Below are 21,037 nucleotides of genomic sequence, written 5' to 3'. Positions count from 1 at the left end.
GAACAAAATTTCAGTAAGATTGAAACGGAGCTTAACCTCCAAAAGATCTTTAACGGATCTGTCAATCCTACTAGAGATTTTGAGTCTGCTTTTCCTAAGGAAGTTAACCTTAAATGTATTAGTACTTGTTCTGTTCTAACCAAACCAGAAGGACAAAGCAATGCTAAAACATCTCCTGGAAACACTTTGGAAGATTCCTCAAAACAAAAATCCAAAGTTGTTACAATCTCAGATTTAAGATATGAGATTCGTACCATCAGGAAAGAAATGGTTGATTTAAAAAGGAATAAGCAACTTCTTGCCTCTGATTCTGACAAAACCCACTTTGTCAATTTAATTAACAAAGTTGTTCCTCCCAAATGGCATTCTAACGTGCATATCATTGTTTCTCCTGATTTTACTCTTGATGTTATTGCTTTGATTGATTCTGGTGCTGATTTGAATTGCATCCAAGAAGGATTAATTCCCAGCAAATATTTTGAAAAATCCACAGAAAGGTTGCATTCAGCCAGTGGAGAAAAGTTAAATATCAAGTATGAACTAAACAATGTTCATGTTTGTCAAAACAATGTCTGTTTTCATATTCCTGCTGTTTTGGTCAAGAACATGACTGATAAAGTCATTCTTGGTCTACCTTTCATTGCTATGCTTTACCCTTTAACAATTGACGACACTGGTGTCTCAACTGTTAAGATGGGATTTGAAGTAAAATTTCCTTTTGCTACTAAATCTGAAATTGATGACGGTTGTTTAAATTTAGTCTCTGCTAAGCATAAACAACTCAATTTCCTCAAACAAGAATTAAGGTATAAGAAGATTGCTGAACAGCTCTCAGACGAGCTTTTGCAATCAAAAATTTCTGCTTTCAATACCTTGATTGTTGACTCTGTTTGTTCTGACCTTCCTAATGCTTTTTGGCATAGGAAAAAGCATATTGTTTCTTTACCTTATGTTAAAGATTTTTCTGAAAACAAAATTCCAACTAAAGCTAGGCCCATTCAAATGAATGCCGAAACTTTAGAATTTTGTCAAAAAGAAATTGCTGATTTGCTTGCTAAGGGTATTATTCGTAAGAGTAAGTCCCCTTGGTCCTGTGCTGCTTTTTATGTCATGAAAAATGCTGAGTTAGAACGAGGTGCCCTAAGGTTAGTCATTAACTACAAGCCCCTCAATGATGTGTTAGAATGGATTAGGTATCCTATCCCCAATAGGAAGGATTTGGTCAATCGTCTGAACGACGCTGTTGTCTTCTCTAAGTTCGATTTAAAATCAGGTTTTTGGCAAGTCCAGGTTAAGGATATTGATAGGTACAAAACGGCCTTTACTACCCATTTTGGTCACTATGAGTGGAATGTTATGCCTTTTGGTTTGAAAAATGCCCCGAGTGAGTTCCAGAATATCATGAACGATATTTTCAACCCATTCAGTCATTTCACTATTGTTTACATTGATGATGTTCTTGTTTTCTCAAAGTCCATCGATGAACACTGGAAACATTTGAAATCGTTTCTAGAAACGATTCGGTATAACGGACTTGTTGTTTCTGCTAAAAAGATCAAACTCTTCCAAGATAAAATCAGATTTCTTGGGTTTGATATTTCTAAAGGTCAGATTCGTCCTAATGACAGGGCGATTCAATTTGCTGACAAATTCCCTGATGTCATCACTGAGAAATCACAGCTTCAAAGATTTCTTGGTTCTCTGAATTATATTGCTGATTTTTACAAGGATTTGCGAAAACATTGTCAACCTTTATTTGAAGGTTGCAAGGCAATCCTCCCCCTTGGACTGATATTCATACTTCTCTTGTCAAAGAAATCAAACTCCATGTCAAGACTCTCCCTTGTCTAGGCATTCCTTCTGATAATTCTTTCAAGATTGTTGATACTGACGCCTCCGAAATTGGCTTTGGAGGTATCCTGAAACAAGTTGTTTCATCAGAATCTAACCCAGAATCTTCTGAACAAATTGTTCGATTCCATTCTGGATCTTGGAATTCTGCGCAGATTAATTATAGTACTATTAAGAAAGAAATACTTTCTGTTGTTTTATGCATTACCAAATTTTAGTCTGATTTGCTCAATCAAAAATTCCTTTTGCGAATCGATTGTAAATCTGCCAAGTATATTTTGAAAAAAGATGTTGAAAACATTGCATCAAAACAGATTTTTGCCAGATGGCAAGCTATTTTAAGTGTTTTTGATTTTGATATTGAATACATCAAAGGCTCCAACAATTCAATACCTGATTTTCTTACCCGTGAATTCTTGCAGTGCCACAATGGCCAGCAACAAGGGAAAGGAAAAGGTTAACTCTGTTTTGAAGCCTTGTCCCCCCATCCCACTTGATCAGATTCCCCTTGATTTCCTTGGAGAACCTGTAACCCATACTTCATGTGTTTTTGGGAAATCCCCACTTATTGTCCAGTCAGATTCTTCTGCGTTTCATGGTTATATTCCTCCTGCTTCAGATTCCCAGACGGAATCCAGCTCCCAATCTGGTTCCCAGACGGAACCAAATTCTAATCCCATTGTCTTATCTTTCCCATGGGTTACTCTTCCATTTTCTCAATATTTGTTTTCTTCTCAGGATCTCTCCAGGACTCCTGGACAGTTAGCTTTCAACTACTTCCCTGCTCATTTTCATTGGATTCCTGAGCATCCTCTAAAAGATTTATCATTTTTCACTGATATTCTAATCAAAACCAAATCCATCAAATTCAGGAATATTCCCAAGAAAGACAACCCTTTAACGGCTGTTGGGACTCTTGCGTATATTGTCAAATTCATTTCTGTTGAAGAATGGGGTTCTCACCCATCTCAACTCCTTCCATCTTCTAATTCTCCAGTTTGCTTCTCATATTATGACTATGTCAATGCCTGGTTTCGCTTTATGCTTTACCAGAATCCTGAGTCCAAACACTTCTGGTTCATTACTTTCATTGAAGATTTCAATTGCCTGCTTCCCCCTTGGTTCAAACATTGGTGGGATTATTTTGGCTTAACAATTGATGTTCTTCCTGAACCTCTTGTTTATGCTTTTCACCTATTCTCTTCTCATGTTGGCTATAAAGGCTTTATTGCCCATTACAACCCTATTTTTTCTCCCATGCTTTATTTTGCCAGAGAATTCAGAATTCCTTGGTTTCTCAAATGGAAATATGCCAGAAATCAAGAAAAAATCGAAAGACGATGGTTTCAATGCAAAACTTGGACAATGTCTCCAAAAATTGGTCCCATTGTTAAAAAAGTTGAACTGATGACTCGCAGATATGATGCCATAGTGCCATATTCTGCACCTGCTCCTCCTCCTGTCCCCAAATATTGTTCTAAAAAGAAGCAATGGATTCAGACCTATCTTGACTCTATTGGTCCTCTTGATAATGAAGAATAATTTGGGTTTTTCAAGACTGGCTCCATGACGGCCAGATTGCTTGGGTCCCTAACGGCCCTCATATTTCAGTTTTATCTAGCCTCTCAGATGGCTAGTTTTCTCAGGTTTTCCCAAGAACTGGCTCCATAACGGCCAGAATTGTCCAGTTCAACAAAGCTAGCTCTTAACGGCTGCTTTTCAGGATTTGGTTCTCTTTGATCTTAGACGGATCACTATTCATCACTATTTGGAGTTACTATGCAAAATCACTGTTCACTTTTACTGTTCATGTCCGGACGACACGCGCAGGATTACTGTTCAGATGCACTGTTCACTCACTGTTCAAGATTTGTCTGCCGACACTACAATGCCGACAGCTACTGTTTCAGATTGATGCTTTCACTGTTCAGACTGGCGCCAGACGTGCCTGCACTGTTTACTTTTTACTGTTTGCTTTTGACCGCATGAACGCGGCTCATTATTGTAATTCACTGTTTTGCTTTATGCTCAGCCTATATAACGGGCTCCCCTCCCCCATTGTAAGGCAGAGGTTATTTGAGAGGTTCCTTGAGACACTCTATCCTCCAGCCATTTCCCTTCTGATTCTTCTTCGTCTTCTTCTTCTCTGTCCATTACTTCAGTAAGTACTAACGCTTACTCCTGTAAAGGTTTTATCATATAATCTATAACGATTATCTGTTTTCTGAGTTTAAGTTTTATCAACTGCTTTTAATTTCAGTTGTTTATTTTGATTATACAATTGTCATACCGCCATCTTGGACGGTTCTATTGCTTTGATTTTCCACTGCTTATTTTCTGCATCTATTATCACCTCCCCTCATCCCCTGCATCTATATGCATACTGCGCTTCCACCCCTCCCCCTCCTTGGTATCAAAGCCATAAGAGTTGTCGGTCTCTTTGCTGCCTTGACTATACATCTTCTCTCTTTCTCCCCCTCCTTGGTATATTTTGGTTGATGGTGATAATGATTTCAGTAAGTGGAACATTCCCAAGCTGGACGCTAGGGATGTCTACAATACTACTTGGTTTCAGTCTTCTTTTAAGATTCAATATTCTGTCAAAACTGTTGAACAGACCTTTCCGGTCTCTGGTAATAATCAGACTATTACCTTGTTCAGCAAGCGTTTTGTTAACAATGCTCTTGCTAAAAAATACAGGTTTTTGCATGTTGGTTCTGTCCAAGTTGCAGTCAAGTCATTGACTCGACTCGGTATTAATGCTTCTGTTTTGCTTTGTTTGCGTGATGCTCGTTTTCTTGATTTTAAAACCAGCATTATTGGATTAATTCAGTCATCATTATTTGGTGGTCCTGTCCACTTTGATGTTTTTCCAAATATGTCTCTGAGTTTAACCGATGTTCATATTCTGAAAGCACTAACGCTGAATATACTCTGTTAATTTATGTGTTTTTAAATCGCAATTTTTAAAAATTTCAAACTATCAATTATACATATACTTTCGAGAACTGGAATTTGGTTATGCAATTGCATCTTGTTAGTTTAATTTAGAATTTTTTATTATTATTATTATTATTATTATTCTTTTATGTATGAAGCAGGATCTTCTTCCTCAATAATTTTATTTTTGTCTCTATATCACATGCTATTTCTCGTTATGGACCTATAAGTCAAGATGCACTACTTTTAGTGTCAAATAAAATTCTCTCTCTAGTTTCTCTATAACACTTTATTCAATCTTACTATGTTGATATATATCCTTCTAATGTGAACTGCAATTTTTGAGAACTCTGGACATCCAAATTACTATGAAGTGGGGGTGAGTTGATTTGAAGTTTAAATTACCTTAAATAATCTCATTAATCATCCCACATGGTGAAGACCCACGACGCTTAATGGTCGTGGGTCTTATGGGGGTTGTTTGCTAATGGGCCCAAAAAAACGCCCCATACTATTTTAAATTCAACTTCAACATTTTATATTTTACACCACATCAATCACATTTTACTACTATTCAAATAAAAAAATCATTACAAAACAAATTTTTTTCACTTTTCTATTTCAAATATTCTTACTTTTTCCGTAATTCAATTAAATCTTGCTACATATTCAGATAGCTTTCATTTTTTCAAGCTAATGGCAAACAGCCCCATCAAGACCCATAATAGCCATGGATCTCGTGAAGAGTCACGGCCGTTGCTGTAGGTCTGATGACCCAAAACGGTCATGGGTCTTCCCAAGACCCACAATGCTAATAGCAGTTTATAATGCGGGGTATTACTGGTAGCAGCACACACAGCTAGTCCAGCCCACAATTGTGAGCCCACTAAAGTTCAAACGTACACCACCGTGGAAGGAAAGGCATAAAATATATATTTTTTAAATGAGAACATCAAGTAAGCCCAAACGCCACTGGAAAAGGAAAAAGAAAAAACAGAAAAAAAAAATTAGGTGGATAATTTATTAATATATTCAAGGGTTAAATACCTCATTCACCCTTGTGGTTTAAATTCTTTTTTCTTTTTACCCCTAGGATTTACTTTTTATCACAAGAGATTCATCTGGTTTGCTTAAAGATGGAAATGATCTTTTCGTTAAAATTTTATCTAAAATTTGACGGAACGTCACGTCAGCACCAATTACTATTTAACACATGTCCATATAGTTAATTAATTAAAAATAATAATTTTGGCTACAGCTACCCCCAAAGGCCAATTGAAATATATATATATATATATATATATATATATATATATATATATAATTTGTCGGAAGCCCTTGGTGGTGGCCGAACCACCCCCATGGCCAAAAGGGGTGACCAACCACCCTCAAATGGCCAAAGGGGGTGGCCGTAATTTTTTTAATGTTTTTAATTTTTACCCCCAATTTTTTTTAAAAATTTAATTAAATATTATTTTTTTTTAAAAAATTATTTATTTTAACTAATTAAGTATATGGACACGTGTCAAACTGTGATTGGCACTGACGAAGCCTTCCATCAAATTTTGGACAAAATTTTGATAAAGGGACCATCTCCATCTTTAGACAAACTCAAGGGACCTCCTGCGATAAAAAGTTAACCTTATAAATTAAAAAATAAAAAAAGTTCAACCAAAGAGGTGAATAAAGGATTTAACCCTAATGTAAATTTGTTCTTGGATTTAATGAGTACTACATGAATTTGGTTCGGAGTGATGCTGAAGAAGTCCACATCAAGAAGAAGAGCAAAAAATATTTCTTTAGATTCTTTTAAATGTGCATGGCTTTAAGTTTTTCATCAGTATTATTAGAAAAATATTACATCTACAACTCTTCTACAATCTACTGATATGTGTCGGCATGTAATTGAGGGTAATAAAAATTATTTGAAGTGATTCACGTTGCTCCAATCATTTACCGACACCGGTCAATAAATTGTATAAGAATTATAAACAGTTAAAAGTCTAACATTTCTCATTGGGTAGCCTTTTCCATTATATGGAGGGTACCATCTATTGTGCATCTTTTCTTTTACTGTTATGTCAGATAGATATGGCCATCATGCATGTATGATTGATCAACATTTTAATGATTTTGTATCAATTATAGAATACATACATTTTATTCCATTTTCGAGTTTCTCAAATATTGGTCCATTTCAGGATCACTCCTACGTCACCTAAAAATTGACTCCACAAAATGCTGCCTAGCTTGCTTTGATCACCTTATTGGCCCACACTACTGCTGTTAACTTTTTCGGTTTTATTAGGAGATCATGATCAGTTGATTTATTCAAATTTAAGATTATTAAAATAAACAAAAATTGATGAAGCATAATATATATATTGGTCTCGACAGTCTTTGGTTGTCCTCACTGCTAGCATTTTTGATGATTCAATTTGGTTCTTATTCCCATTCAAGACAATGTGTTTTTCCAACATCATGCTTCAATTTGAAAATTTTAGATGGCAGATAGTACTTGATGAGTATACTTTGAATTAATCGTTGAGAATTTTTGTTTGGTATTGGCTGCGGGACTATGATCTTTTGGCTGTGATTATGTGCCGACAAATGACTTGCCAAGAAAGAGTAATGCCGCTTTTCAGGCTCATTTATCTTACACATCTCATATCAACTGATTTTACGTGTTTTAAGTAGCTTTTCTTTCCTTTTGTTTTTGTTTTTTTGTTTTTCGTTTTTTCAAGTGACTAATTGATTGACATGGGAAACCACTTTTAACACACTACATCAGTTGAAGTGGGTGTGAAGAGTAGTATTATTCATCAAAAATGATATTTAGTAGACTAATATATAACTGTCATACAAGTGAGATGATGTGGCATTAAAAATCAACCTTTGGAGTTTTCTTTTTACAAGCTCTATTTGCTAATCTAAAAGCTAATTTTCATTGTCACGTTATTCTAATTATATGACAGTCATATAATCGTCTATTAAATAGCATTACTCATTTTGAAGATTGTTTATGCTGTTAAAGAGTAATTCTATCTTTAGACTCCTATACGAGTGATATACAATTGGGATCGATGATCGATGTAATAGTGAAAATCAGTTTTTAGTTGGTTCTCAAGGCATGCATATTGAAATGTTTAAAATTGATACAAAATATGCCCGATAGAGAAATACTACACTTTCTAAATTTTCTCCTCGAAATTGATTCACAAATAATGCGTCATCATCCCATGCGATGGCAACACATTTCTCAAATAACACAAATTTTCTCCAACCAAGTCTAATAAGTGCCAAGTGTCATCTCTCACATGTTTTTTCTTTTAATATTTTAAGAGTTATTTATTATCATTTCACTAATTTATAAACCCAAACATTAATTTTTGAGAAATCCAAACATGTTGAATAACACTCGTTACCTATTAAAGTAGGTTGAAGGAAATTTCTTCCAAACTGGTTTGGAGAAAATTTTTGTCATTTCTTAAAATAATAGATTTCTTAGGATGGTGACACATTATTTGGGAGCCAACTAAGGGATAACCTTAAAAAAAAAAAATTTAAAAAAAAAAAAAAAAAAAAAAAAAAAAGAGGAAGAAAGGAAAAGGACAGTTATCTACTGGGAGGGGGGTTTTGTTAATTGGTGGGTGATGAGAGCTTTATTTTGACAGAAACAAGTGAGGCGGCCAGGGTGCAGGAAGAAAGAGACTGGTGGGGAGAGAAATGGAATGGTGGAGGGGCCAGGAGCTAGCAATTTGTATATCATCTGTGTCCTCCCATGGGGATGCAAGTGCTCGATCAGAGACTCCTTTTTATTTTCTTTCTCTTTTTCAGTCACTACTACTACTGATTACTGACTCATCTTCCACACATATCATATCTTCCTTCTATCATGCATTCTAATACGACATATCCCTCCTTGTTTTTTCTTTGCTTGTTTGGGTGCTCCCTCCCTTATTCCATTGCCCCTTTTCCATCACCACTGCTTTGTTTTTTTGTTGGATATATCATCATCATGTCTAGAGAAAGGATGAGGGGATTAAGGCAAATTTTTCTGTTCCTGGGAGCCTTGGATGACTGATCATTTCAGTGAATTTTCAGGTAGAAGGTGAAAGTAATCCATGCATTTGTCCTATCCCTAGCCTGCACATGGAGGGAACAATATTTGTGCTTACTCTTCTATGCTTCCACCATGTGAAAGATAAAACAAAGAGATTACTTTTGTTGAAGAATTTGAGATTATTAATTTTTAGCCAAATATTCTTGTAGAAACATGTTAAAAGCAGTGATGGGACACTCAGAGAAGACGACAGGATACCAAACATATTATCATATCTTTACTTAGCCTTGAAATTGATTGAACCCAATTAAGTAAACAATGTATAAATTAATTAAACCCCCTTCTATACATGCAAATATATATAAAATTACATACCAAACGATAATTGACAAATGCCATCCATCTCTGTATAGATCAATGGTCGAAAGAATGATGTGTAATATACCTCATACCAAACAGTTTAGGTAGTCTTTATTCTTTGAAAAAAAAAAAAAAAAACACCAACGTTGGGGTCAATTTTGAGGTTGAAACCTTTGATTTTCAAATCATATTCGAAATAGGACGAAAGAGTACAAAAATTGGACCTCCAATATTAATCAGCAAAGAAGATAGGCCAGGGCTAGCTAGATTTGCTATTTCCATGTGAAGAAAGAAAGAAAGAACATTCTCTCGGGTTGATGTTGAAAAGCCATTTGATTGACAAAATATGCTTGGGAAGATATTCGACAACGAAATTATAACAAGTGCATGGGAGCCCACTAATATGACGAATGACGAAATTTCCTTCCTTCATTTTCACAAAAATAGTTGTTTGGATTTACTTAATCTAAATTTCATTACTATTTATGATTCAATCGCATCATAAATAGTTGTTTGGATGTACATTCTCCATTCTCTCTTCCATTCGGATCAGAAATGAGAAAGATCCTTTCCTGTAACCATTTTCCTTATTCAATTAAAAAAAAAAAAAAATATGAGTTCATTCCACCATTGCCATCCCATAACCAAATAAAGGGCACTAGAGAAAAACTTGTTTGGCGGCCTTAGAGTACTCTCACATCCGGCGGCTTAGCAAATTTTAGTTAAATGATCAAATTTTTTTATTTTATTTTAGTTATTAACTTTTTTGAGTAATGTTAAAAGTCACTCATTTATCCCTCTTGTGTCACTCTAAAAATGACGTGGCTTATAAAATTACCATTTTGATCAAATTGTAATTTAAAAGCCACCTCATTTTTAAAGTGATACAAGAGTACTGACTTCGAGAATTACTCAACTTTTTCAAAGCATCTACTTTCAATTCAATATGTTAACCATTCACTTTCACTTTTTCTATTTAAAATATAATTTATTTATCTACTTTCTCTATTCCCAAATAAGAGAGAACATTTTTTATTTATTTATTATTAATATAGCTAAGAATTTGTTAAGCTACAATAGCAATTCCACAAATCTTTAGTCATTTTACTCAGCTGGCCGATGTGGAGTCTTCTTGAGAAATTTTTACTACGTAACTAGTCAAAATAGTTTTTCAGTTATTATGTTGAGCTAGATGTAAGTGCGCAACAAAATAACTGAAAAACTATTTTGACTAGTTAGAGCTTGCTCTAATTACCTTCCCTTACTAGTTAGTTTTATTTACGTGGGCCTTTGACCAAAAATTATTTTTAATTAGTTCTTGCCTTTTCAAGTAAACGACAAGGAGATCATAGACATTTGGATCATAATTATAACTTCCATGACGGGTTTTAGATGCTTAAGAGGTAAAATCAACTCTCTCTCTCTCTCTCACTCATAACCAAAGTTATATTATATTTTCAAATTTGATTTATTTATTTATTGAATAAGCTTAAGTTTGGCTGTGAGGCACTTGATTAGTTTATTGCATCACCTTCTTATCATTATTCACTTTGATTTTGTTGGTAATGATAAGTGTCGACATACGTAGAAGCCAATGATAAGAATTATTATAACAGTAGTCTCCATCAAATTTATGACACTAAAACCATTAGTGTCAATCAATCATTGGTTAGAGAAAGGAAAAGCTCATTGCCCTTTGTCAATAAGAATTCACAATAATTATACATTTAAATTGTTGCTCTTATGTGAAATTTTGAGCTATTCAGTCACTTATATTGACAGATGAAACCCTCTTACTTAAAAATAATTTGCTAACAATTTGAACGGATAATTATTCCAATCGGCACATGGCACCTAAATTAGTGAAGATAAACCTCCTATCTAGCATAGGTCCTAGCTAGCTAAATGATGCTATAGCTTCATGCCATGCCTTTTGGTGTTTTTTTTTTTTTTTTGTTTAATCATCTGTGGGTGTGAATGACAAGAGAATCACATGCCAAGAGTAGCACCTCGTAGGGGATTAATTAATAAAGTGTTAGCAAATACATTTTTCACTATAAATATATATCTTATGCGTACAAGTATTTGCTTGCTACTTTAATGAGTTACTTTTATGATCATTTTATGAGTTCCTTTTAGGGTTTTGTGCCTTTGCCTAATTTTTTCTTTTGTTTTTTCTCTGTTTTATCGATATCCCTTGTGTGTACTCCTCCTCCCACATGCCGTATCTTTATGTTACTATCTATGGTTTCTCTCAACTTTTTGCTCAAAAGTTTTTTAGGCTCGAGAATTTGGTACGTTTCTTAGCACATCTTGTGGATGTACAATGTCGGAATCTTACTTCAGCTCAGCTCATGTTATCTCATACTTTATATGGATGAATATATTATCTAGATACCATAGGAAATAATAATTTATGTAAACTCCACATGTGTAAAGTAGGAGATAGCATTACTATAATTCTATTAAATATTTATCTAATAATATTGATGTACGTGGTACCCCCAATTAATCATTAGATCAATCATTTGAGAAGTAAAAAAAGATAAATGTTGTTTCTCCATCTCTCATTCGGTTGAAACTAGTTGCTCATATTCTCTCAGACATAGAGAGCGTAATACTACAATACTAATAGTTGGCCGAGTAGTTGGATGACTCGGATCGGAGTGAACGGAGCAAACAGTATAGGGTATTTTGGAGTTTTTCCAAAATACGTCCGTACAATTAAAATTTTTTCTATAAATATGTTATGTTGTAACCCTGAATTATTATATAGTGAAATATAGCCGCACTCTTCTGTGGACGTAGGCACCTTGCCAAACCACGTAAATCTGTGTCTTGATTTTCTCTTACTTTCTTTCTTTTCGATTCTATATTATTCATCATTGTTGTGCATGGTAACAATACATTCATCTATTTTTAAAATTAATTATTGGATTCTACATATCCGATGGATGATTTGAAAAAAAATGGATGGAGATGGAGAAATAGAATTTCTGATATTTAAAATAATAATAATAATAATAAAAATAAAAATTAATGATTAGTTGGAATTGAAGCTAGTATCATATAGCATTTTTTTCTTTTTTTTTTTCTTTTTTTTTTTTGTTTTTCATTTTACAGCTAAAACAATGTACTAACTCTTCCACGTACATCTTCTGTTTTGTATCGGATTTGGCTGTATTATTACAAAAAATAAAATTACAACATATTTCTTATAATTTTTTAGCGGTCCAGATTTAATTTCTCTTTTTATTTCTCATGAAAATTTTAAAATTAAATTTAAACCATTGTAAAAAACATAAAAATATATATATATATGTTGTATTTTTTTATTTTATTTTAATGGCAGTTAAGCCAAATCTATATGTATCATCATCACCCTTCTATACCATTTTCTTTACATTAACTATCTTACATATTTTATAGATGGCCCCAACTGTTTGGCTGGATTTTAAGTATACATGCACTGCCTTTGATGAAAGTGGCCCATAATAAGTGCCCTATCCACATCAAAACTTTATTGATTAAGATGACCATTGTTTTGAAATGAGCTGATTAACTAATTAATTACTACATTCATTAATTTAAACCTTATATATATATATATATATATATATATATATATATATATATATATATGGCACTGTTCTAAGAGTAGCGATTTTCAAAAGCAAAGAGAAGTTGTTTGGCAAGAAGATAATTAACCCCACTTCACAAATATTCAATTTCTTAAGCAACAAATAAACGAAAAAAAAAAGAGAGAGAGAGAAAAAAAAAAAAGAAGGCAGTGGCAATCCCACTTCGATAAAGTAATAATTTTATGATTGTCTTGGTTCCTTCAATCAATACATGAAGTAGAATTATCCGATGCTTACTTTTTAAGATAATTATTCTTTGATATTTTATTATTATTATTATTATTATTATTATTATTTTAAATTATATATATGGTTAGTTGTTTCAAATCTCATAATTCTATATATAGGTTAGAAGATACGTCACTCATGCATGTATAATTGATTGGGGAAAAATTGGCACGTATGCCCTAGCTTGCCTAATAATTTTTCCTTGCAAATTGTATCATTTAAAAATAATAATAAAAATAATAATTGTTTAAATTTCAGCATGAATTTCCTGTGAGCGTGGCCATGGTAGGTAGGTAGGGTTGCCGACAAACTAAAACGACATGTCCTTTAAATTGTTCTTTTTTTTTTTTTTTTTTTTTTTAGCTAAGCCAATTGCGCATGCATTTAAAAAAAAGATTTAATTAAAGACATGTTTTTATTTATTTTGTAGCATCAGCCAGCGTTTTAATTAGAGTATTTTTATAATCGTAAGCATCTTCATGATGAAATGAAGGAAAACTTTTATTTTATACTTTATAGGACTCACATACATAATGAGTAGATTCAGGTCATTCAGCAAAGCACACCGACAATTATAAAAGGGAAGGGAAGGGAAAGGAAAGGAAATGAATATGTATATTAGGGTTCGGATATCAGTGGGCCTCGGGAACCCGTCAATCGGGAAGTTCAGCTGACCCTAAAAGTATGTAGAATTGTAGGTCATTAAGGTCACAACAACTTAACAGTCCGACATCCCATAGCACAATTAGCCACTAAGATCTAAGTGCACCTTCATGAAAGGGACGCCACCAAACAAATAATTCCCCCTCTGTCAGCTCAACTAACCGAATGTTCATGCCATGTCGCCCCTCCTAAGAAATTAAGGGAGGAAATCTCCACATCAGGTAACAACTTCTTGGTGGGAGTCCCTCGAACCTCAAGAAGGCGTCAACCTATATATATATATATATATAAGAAACGTCAGTGAACTTCATAAGTTTGCAATCTGACCTTTAACCAAATTCTGCCAAATTATCCTTTCATCTTATCTTTGTTAACTTAGAGTCCGAGAGATCTTACTGGATCTTGTCGATAAACCCTTCTAATCTCTTTCATTTCTTGCAAAACTCCTTTCTAAAAAAGGGTCTCGAAGAAAAGAGTCTTGAAGGATCACAATAGGTTTTTGCACCAACATACACAAAAACAACTCCGCCCTAGTTGTCAACAAAACATGAGTACGTAGTTTTGATCGAGTTTCTAGCTATAGGCCACTAAAGAGTGCCCATTAATCTATTATAATCAACTTAGGGAGACCTATTGTCAACACTAATGCCAAATGTGAGATAAAGTACAACATAACAATAATTGAGCAAAGCAAAAGAAGTTCTAACCTATTAGGAAAATTTGAGAAAAGAAGATACGTTTGGTAAACTTAATCATCATTAATTAATCAAAGAGAGTGGGATTTGGTTTGGATTTGTTTGTCACAATTATTCCCATTCATTTTTTTTTAAGCCCTTAAAATGGTCCTACTAATAGGATAAGATCTTAGTGGACAAGTTAATATAATATGGATGCCGTTATTATAAGATTGAGCTTCCGTGAGCTCGGACAATAATTCTTATATCGTTAAATGTACTGACTTTAAATTTTAGAAATAATTTTTAAGCAATCTCTAGATTACATTAATATAAAGGGGCATTGTGATAATCTTGTGACAAATCAAGCCAATTAAAAGAGTTTTATTGAAGGAAGAGTTTGGGCTTCGCACTCTTTCTCTTTTTTAGGGTTAGTGGACTAGTTGTTGCAGTTGACGTGGCCTACGGGATGGATGGAATATCCGATATCCAATTGTCCTTGCCGTGTACGTTGGGTGGGTGGAAGCTGATGGTGTTTGACGGGACCCGCACGCACGCAGTGGTTCGCAATGGGGCCCGCCGTTAAAACGCTACGATTTGCCGTGTAAATTGCATTTGCAATTTGCCCTGGTTGAAGCACACAGAGAGAGGAGGCTGGCGGGGGGTTTTTTTAATGGCAGACAAAGCATTGGGTAGTGGGTGGGGCCCATTCTAATTCGGGGCCCCACATTCCACCTCTCCCTGTTGATTGAATTTTGGTTTTAAGTGACCACTTCCTCCGTCAAATTCTTCCTGCTACCAGGTTGCACGACATCATCGTACATCCTAGTTAAATAGGAAGGCTGTCATCATTTTTTTATTATTATTATTATTAAAAATCGGTTTTTTTTTTTTTTTTTTTTTTTTTTCTTGACTTCGATTGAGTCAACTCAAGCTTAACTTGTTTTTCTACTAATTATTACCGAGACAGTTTTATTTATTTATTTATATTTGTGCAGTCAGTACAAAATGATTAGATTCTATTAAATTCCCAAATAATGGCCATTTTGAAATTTATATATTAGCATGGTAAGGTTTTGAAATTTTGAAAAAATAGCTACGAGAAATGCTATTTTTTTTATTATCTATTTTCTATTCACATTTTTTTTTTCTTCTTAAATTCCTTATTGAATATCCAGACCTATAATGGTCGATTTGAAAAAAATATAAATGTGAGATGGATGAATAACAAGTCTCTATAAAAGAAGAAAGACTCGATGAAACCTTGCGGGTGGATTGAACAGGAGCATGTGACGTGTCAACTGTTCATGTACCAGATTATGGTTGTATCAAAAAATACAATTAAGAAAAGTGTCAGCTTAGGAATTAGTCTATTTGAAACTTTTTTATAATCATTTATAAAGTAAAGTTTTACCTAATAAGGAACCAATATAAAATTTAGTACACATGAATATCTTTATAAATCACGTACTATACCGTACTAGAATGTTACAAGTAGAATGTTCCACATTATACTGGAAGGTGATGCGAAAATTGTAGTTGACGTTGTGCAAGCCTCAACCCGTAATTGGTGTACGATTTGGTAGGATGATAGATGATATTTGTATGATCCTTCACTCTTTCATTGGGTGGAAAATTTGATATGTAGGTAATTGTGCGGCTCATAGGTTGGCTAAGGCAGCAACCAAATATGTCATTGATAGGAGTTGGTCGGGTGGAGAAAACTCCCGCCTGCATTTGTGATGTGATTTTGATAAAGAAACCTACTCTATCTAACCATTGGTTTTAATGGAATATTATGAATTTCTTTCAAAAAAAAAAAAAAATGTTACAAGATATAAATTATATTCCTATTTTGTTTTTGTAAGTTGTATGCTTGTAACGGATATATATGCTACCTCCAAAAATAAATAAATAAAACAGAGTTAGCTAGGGGGTGAAAAAGCCGTTTCTTGCGCATGATCACCGTTTGCATGCTCTTCTATATTGTAATAACCACGAATCTACTACGCGCCACCATAGCTTGTCATGTTCCCCCAACGTCTCAAACAACCCACCTTACTCTTTTTGCAGCTTTTCTGAAGATTGAAACCGTTTCTATCACTTATCATATACGGCCCGCCCCAGATTTAATTTTGAAGTCGATATCAGGGTTGATGGTAGGATCACGTGATCTTTGCTAAAAGTTACCCACTTTCGACGGTTTGATGCCCTGATGTGGTCCCACTTACTTTACATTGTAGGTATACATAATTTAAAAGGTTGTTTGTGTTTTCCGTTTACCGTTGCAATTGGCTGTCGAGCATTCGAGTCCCATGTTATACGTTCCCTACACGCGACCTTTCATGATATTTTATATGAATGCAGACAAGCAAAAAGTTGTCTTCTTTTTTTAATGGAGAAATTACAATGAACATGAGACCAGAGAAAGAAGAATTAATCCAAGAAATTAGAACAAGTTAATTATAATGATCTATATTCATAATTAAATGACTACACCTTTTATTAATTTCGATTCAATTACAACATACACATAGAATGAAATGTAGTTGCCAATAATCTTGCCCAATCGACTTTGATATTCATGTCTTTTGGTAGTCTATATATATCTCAGGATGTTTTAGATTTTGTTCCTGGTCCCAAACCTTTACAATTTGTTCTTTCCTCTTTTTAATGCATCTCATTTTGTATATTCCTCTGCCACAACTCAAATTCAAAAAAGAAACACACAAACTTGTATTCTCTTAAAACAAACATGTGCAGCCAGCATTTGATATAAACCATGGGTAAAATTCATTTTTGAAAACCGACTTGCAAAACGAGAGTGTTCAAGAACTTTTATATACATAGTTAAGATTGTACTTAATTTATGGGGGTTGGAGACGTATTATCGTAATATACCACCACGCACGCTTCATGGCAAACATCCACAAATAAAAACCTTTTTTCTTTGGACAACTTCACTAATCTATCGGTTACACATACATAGTAGTAAGACATTTTAATCAAACCTATAAATTGCCCCTTTCATGGCTCGAATACAAAGCTGCAATCCATTTAATCTTATTATACTCAATGAGTTGAGTTTGACCACATACTCGACATGGGGGCTATCTCTCATACAAAATTATGCAAACTTTGAGTAAAACTCATCATTAAAATCCGACTTGCAAATAAAGAGTGATCAAGAACTTATATACACATGGTTAAAATTGTATACAAATTATATGAGACACTTAAAATCGTAACGTCATGGCCATAATTTTGAATAAATTTGATGTTTATCCAAACAATAAATTTATATGGGTCCACCTCATTATTGTTGATGAAACGGAGACGGAACATTCCTAATTACATATGATCATATAACATGGCCCAAATTTAGATCACGTCACAAGGCAATGATGGAATGTGAGAAACCATTTCTGTGGCCTCCATTATTCTATTCTCAATTCAATTCTACTGTTCTTACCCCCACATAAACACACACGAAAATCCCATTAACAAGAGCAATCAAACCCCTCAATGGCACTCCACCGCTCTCGTTAAACCTTAAAGTTACAACATTTGTGTGGTGGGAGTAGTAAACTAAAACACAAATTTCTTTTTTCTTTTTCTTTTTCCTTTAGCTCTTTTCTTTTTCTTTCCTGCCAAACGTCCCAGGATTCCATTCTCTCTGACGCCATTACACCATTATTAATGTGCCCCTGAGTGCGTTTCACTGCTCTCATAGATATCCCATCGGAAGAACTCTGCGGGTCCCCCCGATGGCCCCACTTCATGCATTATGACGACATTAATCACCAAAAACAAATCCACCCCACCATCCACGCTCTCCTCCTTTCCTCTCTATAAATACGTTTCTCCCCCACTTCTCAACCCACCACCCTCGCCTCCTCCTCCTCTTCTTCTCCGTCTCCGGCCGATCAATCGCTAGATCAAGGTCCTGCAATGGCTGCCGGAGAGCCTTTCAACGTAACCGCCAGGTCCCCAGTGGGGGCGCAGCCTCACTCGCCGTGGCATTCCCCGGTTCCGTACTTGTTCGGCGGCCTGGCGGCCATGTTGGGTCTCATTGCTTTTGCTCTGCTAATCCTTGCATGCTCCTACTGGAGGCTCTCCGGGTACCTTGAGGGAGACGGCGCCGCAGAGAGAGACCTCGAGGCCGGCGAGGGGAAAAGCGAAGACGACGCCCAGAAGCCCCCGCCCGTTTTTGAAGAGAAAATCTTGGTGATTATGGCCGGCGAAGCGAAGCCGACGTTCTTGGCCACCCCCATGTCTAGTAGGTCGTCTTCTTTTGGAGATAATAATTGTAGCAGCTGCGGCAGGGAAAACAAAGAAAAGGCGGTGGAAATGGCGCCGCCGGCGAAGCCTCAAGGTGGTAGTACTGATCATCATGTTGTTCAGGTACCACAAAGTGAGAACAGAGACGATCGTGACCAGACCTCCGGCTCAGCTGATCAGACCCATTGATCTCTTTTTTTTTTTTTTTTTTTTTCTGGTTTTCTTGTGGGAGCTCATGCTATACACTGATACACATTTATGAGCTCCCAAACATGTTTAGGTTTCTCAAGGATGTAGTTCCTTTTTCTTCCCTTTTTCTTTTTCTTCGGGAAAATGTAAATATCTTTGAGATCAGATCGAAGAAGTACCTAGTTCTTCATAATCTCATAGCTCCCTCGCTCTCTCTCTCTCTCTCTCTTTAATTTTCTTGATTCTGGTTTTGGGAAAATCCAGAAACGAGTAAAGAAAATGAAAAGGTACGTGAAATTTGACATTATCCAAGGCAGAAGAGAATACGTGGGGATGTGGGATCGCGAGTCATAGAGGGAGTCGCACGTGTAAGGCTATTCAGGCGTAGTTTCTGCAGGAGTGCCTGATGCGGCGAACGGAAGCTGCTCAGCTTCCTCACACCTGTTAAACACAGGCTTTAATAACTCGCTCTATTTTTTTATTTTTTTTTTTAATTATCTACACATTTATGGCTATTTGGCTTCTCTTTCCTTCAACTTTGCTTCTCATAATAATTCAGGCAGTAAATTTGACAGAATTATTATTAATTTGTCTTTTTAAAAAAAAAATTTTTAAGTAGATCGGACTTTTAAAATCACCATTAGATCAAAATTCAAGTATAATTCATCTAAAATTTAATGATAATTTTAAAAGTTACATCAGTTTTAAGAAAATTTTAATAAGATAAAAAGATGGTACATAACCTTACTCTATTAATTTAGACAATAAAATTGTTGAATTTTTGTCTTAGTAGGTTACCGTGTCGTTTCTAGTAGGTACAAAGGAAATGGGTCATTAATTGTTGGCCAAGCAAAATAAGTATTATGATTATTATTATTATTTGTTCTAGCTAGCTAGGTATACAAGCAAAAGCGTATGTTTTGAGAATGGCGAACCGCAATGGAGCTGCACACATAAGCATGGTGGTGAGACACATATATATGTATATCATACTATATAAGCCACGACTAGAAAATTTATGGGCTAGGATAGTTGGACTTTCATTGGGTGGTGTAAATTGAAAAAGATGGTAAACGCACAACAATGATTGGAAACAGTGCCTCATTGTGCTTCAAATAGCGAGCCACCCAAGAAAATGATGCTGCATTCTTAGCCAATTAAGGTTCTCTACTATTTGGATAGAGATTTTTATCAGCTTTTCACCATATTGAAATGGAGAGAACTTTTATAGAATTTACATCTGAAATTACAATTGAGACAGATGAACCCTAAAAGAATCTTGAATTCATGCTGAAGATTCATACTAAATTTTGGTGAAATTCCACATTAAATGAAGATATAATATTAGATTTCGATTGAGTAAAGTCTACTTAATCCCCTCAAACTATCACCCTAATTACAATCTACTCTTTAAACTATCAATTGCGACAATTTACCTCTCAAACTACTAAAACAATGACAATGTACCTCCACTTTTAACAAAATGATGAACTTACCTTTACTAAAATAAAAACAAAAATACTAAATTTTTTTTTTTCAAAATTTTAAGGATATTTTTGTTTTATTGAAAATTATATAGGGGTAATTTCGTCACTTTGCTAGTATTGGGGGGGGGGGTGCATTGTCGTTGTTTTGATAGTTTGAGGGATAAATTGTCTCAATTGATAGTTTGGGAAGTAGATTATCATTGTAATGGTAATTTAAGGGAGATAAGTGGACTTTACCCATTTTGATTTCTTTGTTCTGAATTTAAAATAGGTTATATTGGTCATGAAATTCCACATTAAATGCTCAATTTGAATAACCAGAGAGTCAAATAAAAAAAATAAAATAAAATAAAACCACAATGCAATAGGTATATATTGCATGATTTATCTATCACATGCACTTAAAAATTCAGTGCGCATTTATGAAATAACAGAGAATCGATCTATTAAAAGAATTTCAATAAATAAATAAGGGAGGAAGAGAGACGCGGCAGGCAGAGAATGCTTTTCCCTTATAAATATTATCTTAAGATAAATGCTTAAATTTGTACGAGCGAGGGAATAAAAGTAGTAATAGCCCCAAAAAATGAAGAACCTTGTACGATCGATCTTTGGAACAATGAAGGGCCGGATCGGAACCCATTCTTTTTCTTTTTTGTC

General features: G+C 34.7%; 1 protein-coding gene across 1 annotated transcript; it reads left to right on the top strand.

Annotated features, from left to right (window-relative positions):
* The first annotated feature begins 18,288 nt into the window (after positions 1 to 18,288).
* GDU3 (glutamine dumper 3) lies at positions 18,289 to 19,083 on the top strand. The gene has a single exon (XM_059604936.2). The coding sequence runs from the start codon at positions 18,372 to 18,374 to the stop codon at positions 18,888 to 18,890; it is 519 nt and encodes a 172-aa protein (XP_059460919.1). The 5' UTR covers positions 18,289 to 18,371; the 3' UTR covers positions 18,891 to 19,083.
* Positions 19,084 to 21,037: the final 1,954 nt, after the last annotated feature.

The sequence above is a fragment of the Corylus avellana genome, chromosome 9, assembly GCF_965113065.1.
Source record: "Corylus avellana chromosome 9, dhCorAvel1.hap1.2, whole genome shotgun sequence".
Classification (NCBI taxonomy): domain Eukaryota; kingdom Viridiplantae; phylum Streptophyta; class Magnoliopsida; order Fagales; family Betulaceae; genus Corylus; species Corylus avellana.
This window is presented reverse-complemented; position numbering and strand designations above follow the sequence as displayed.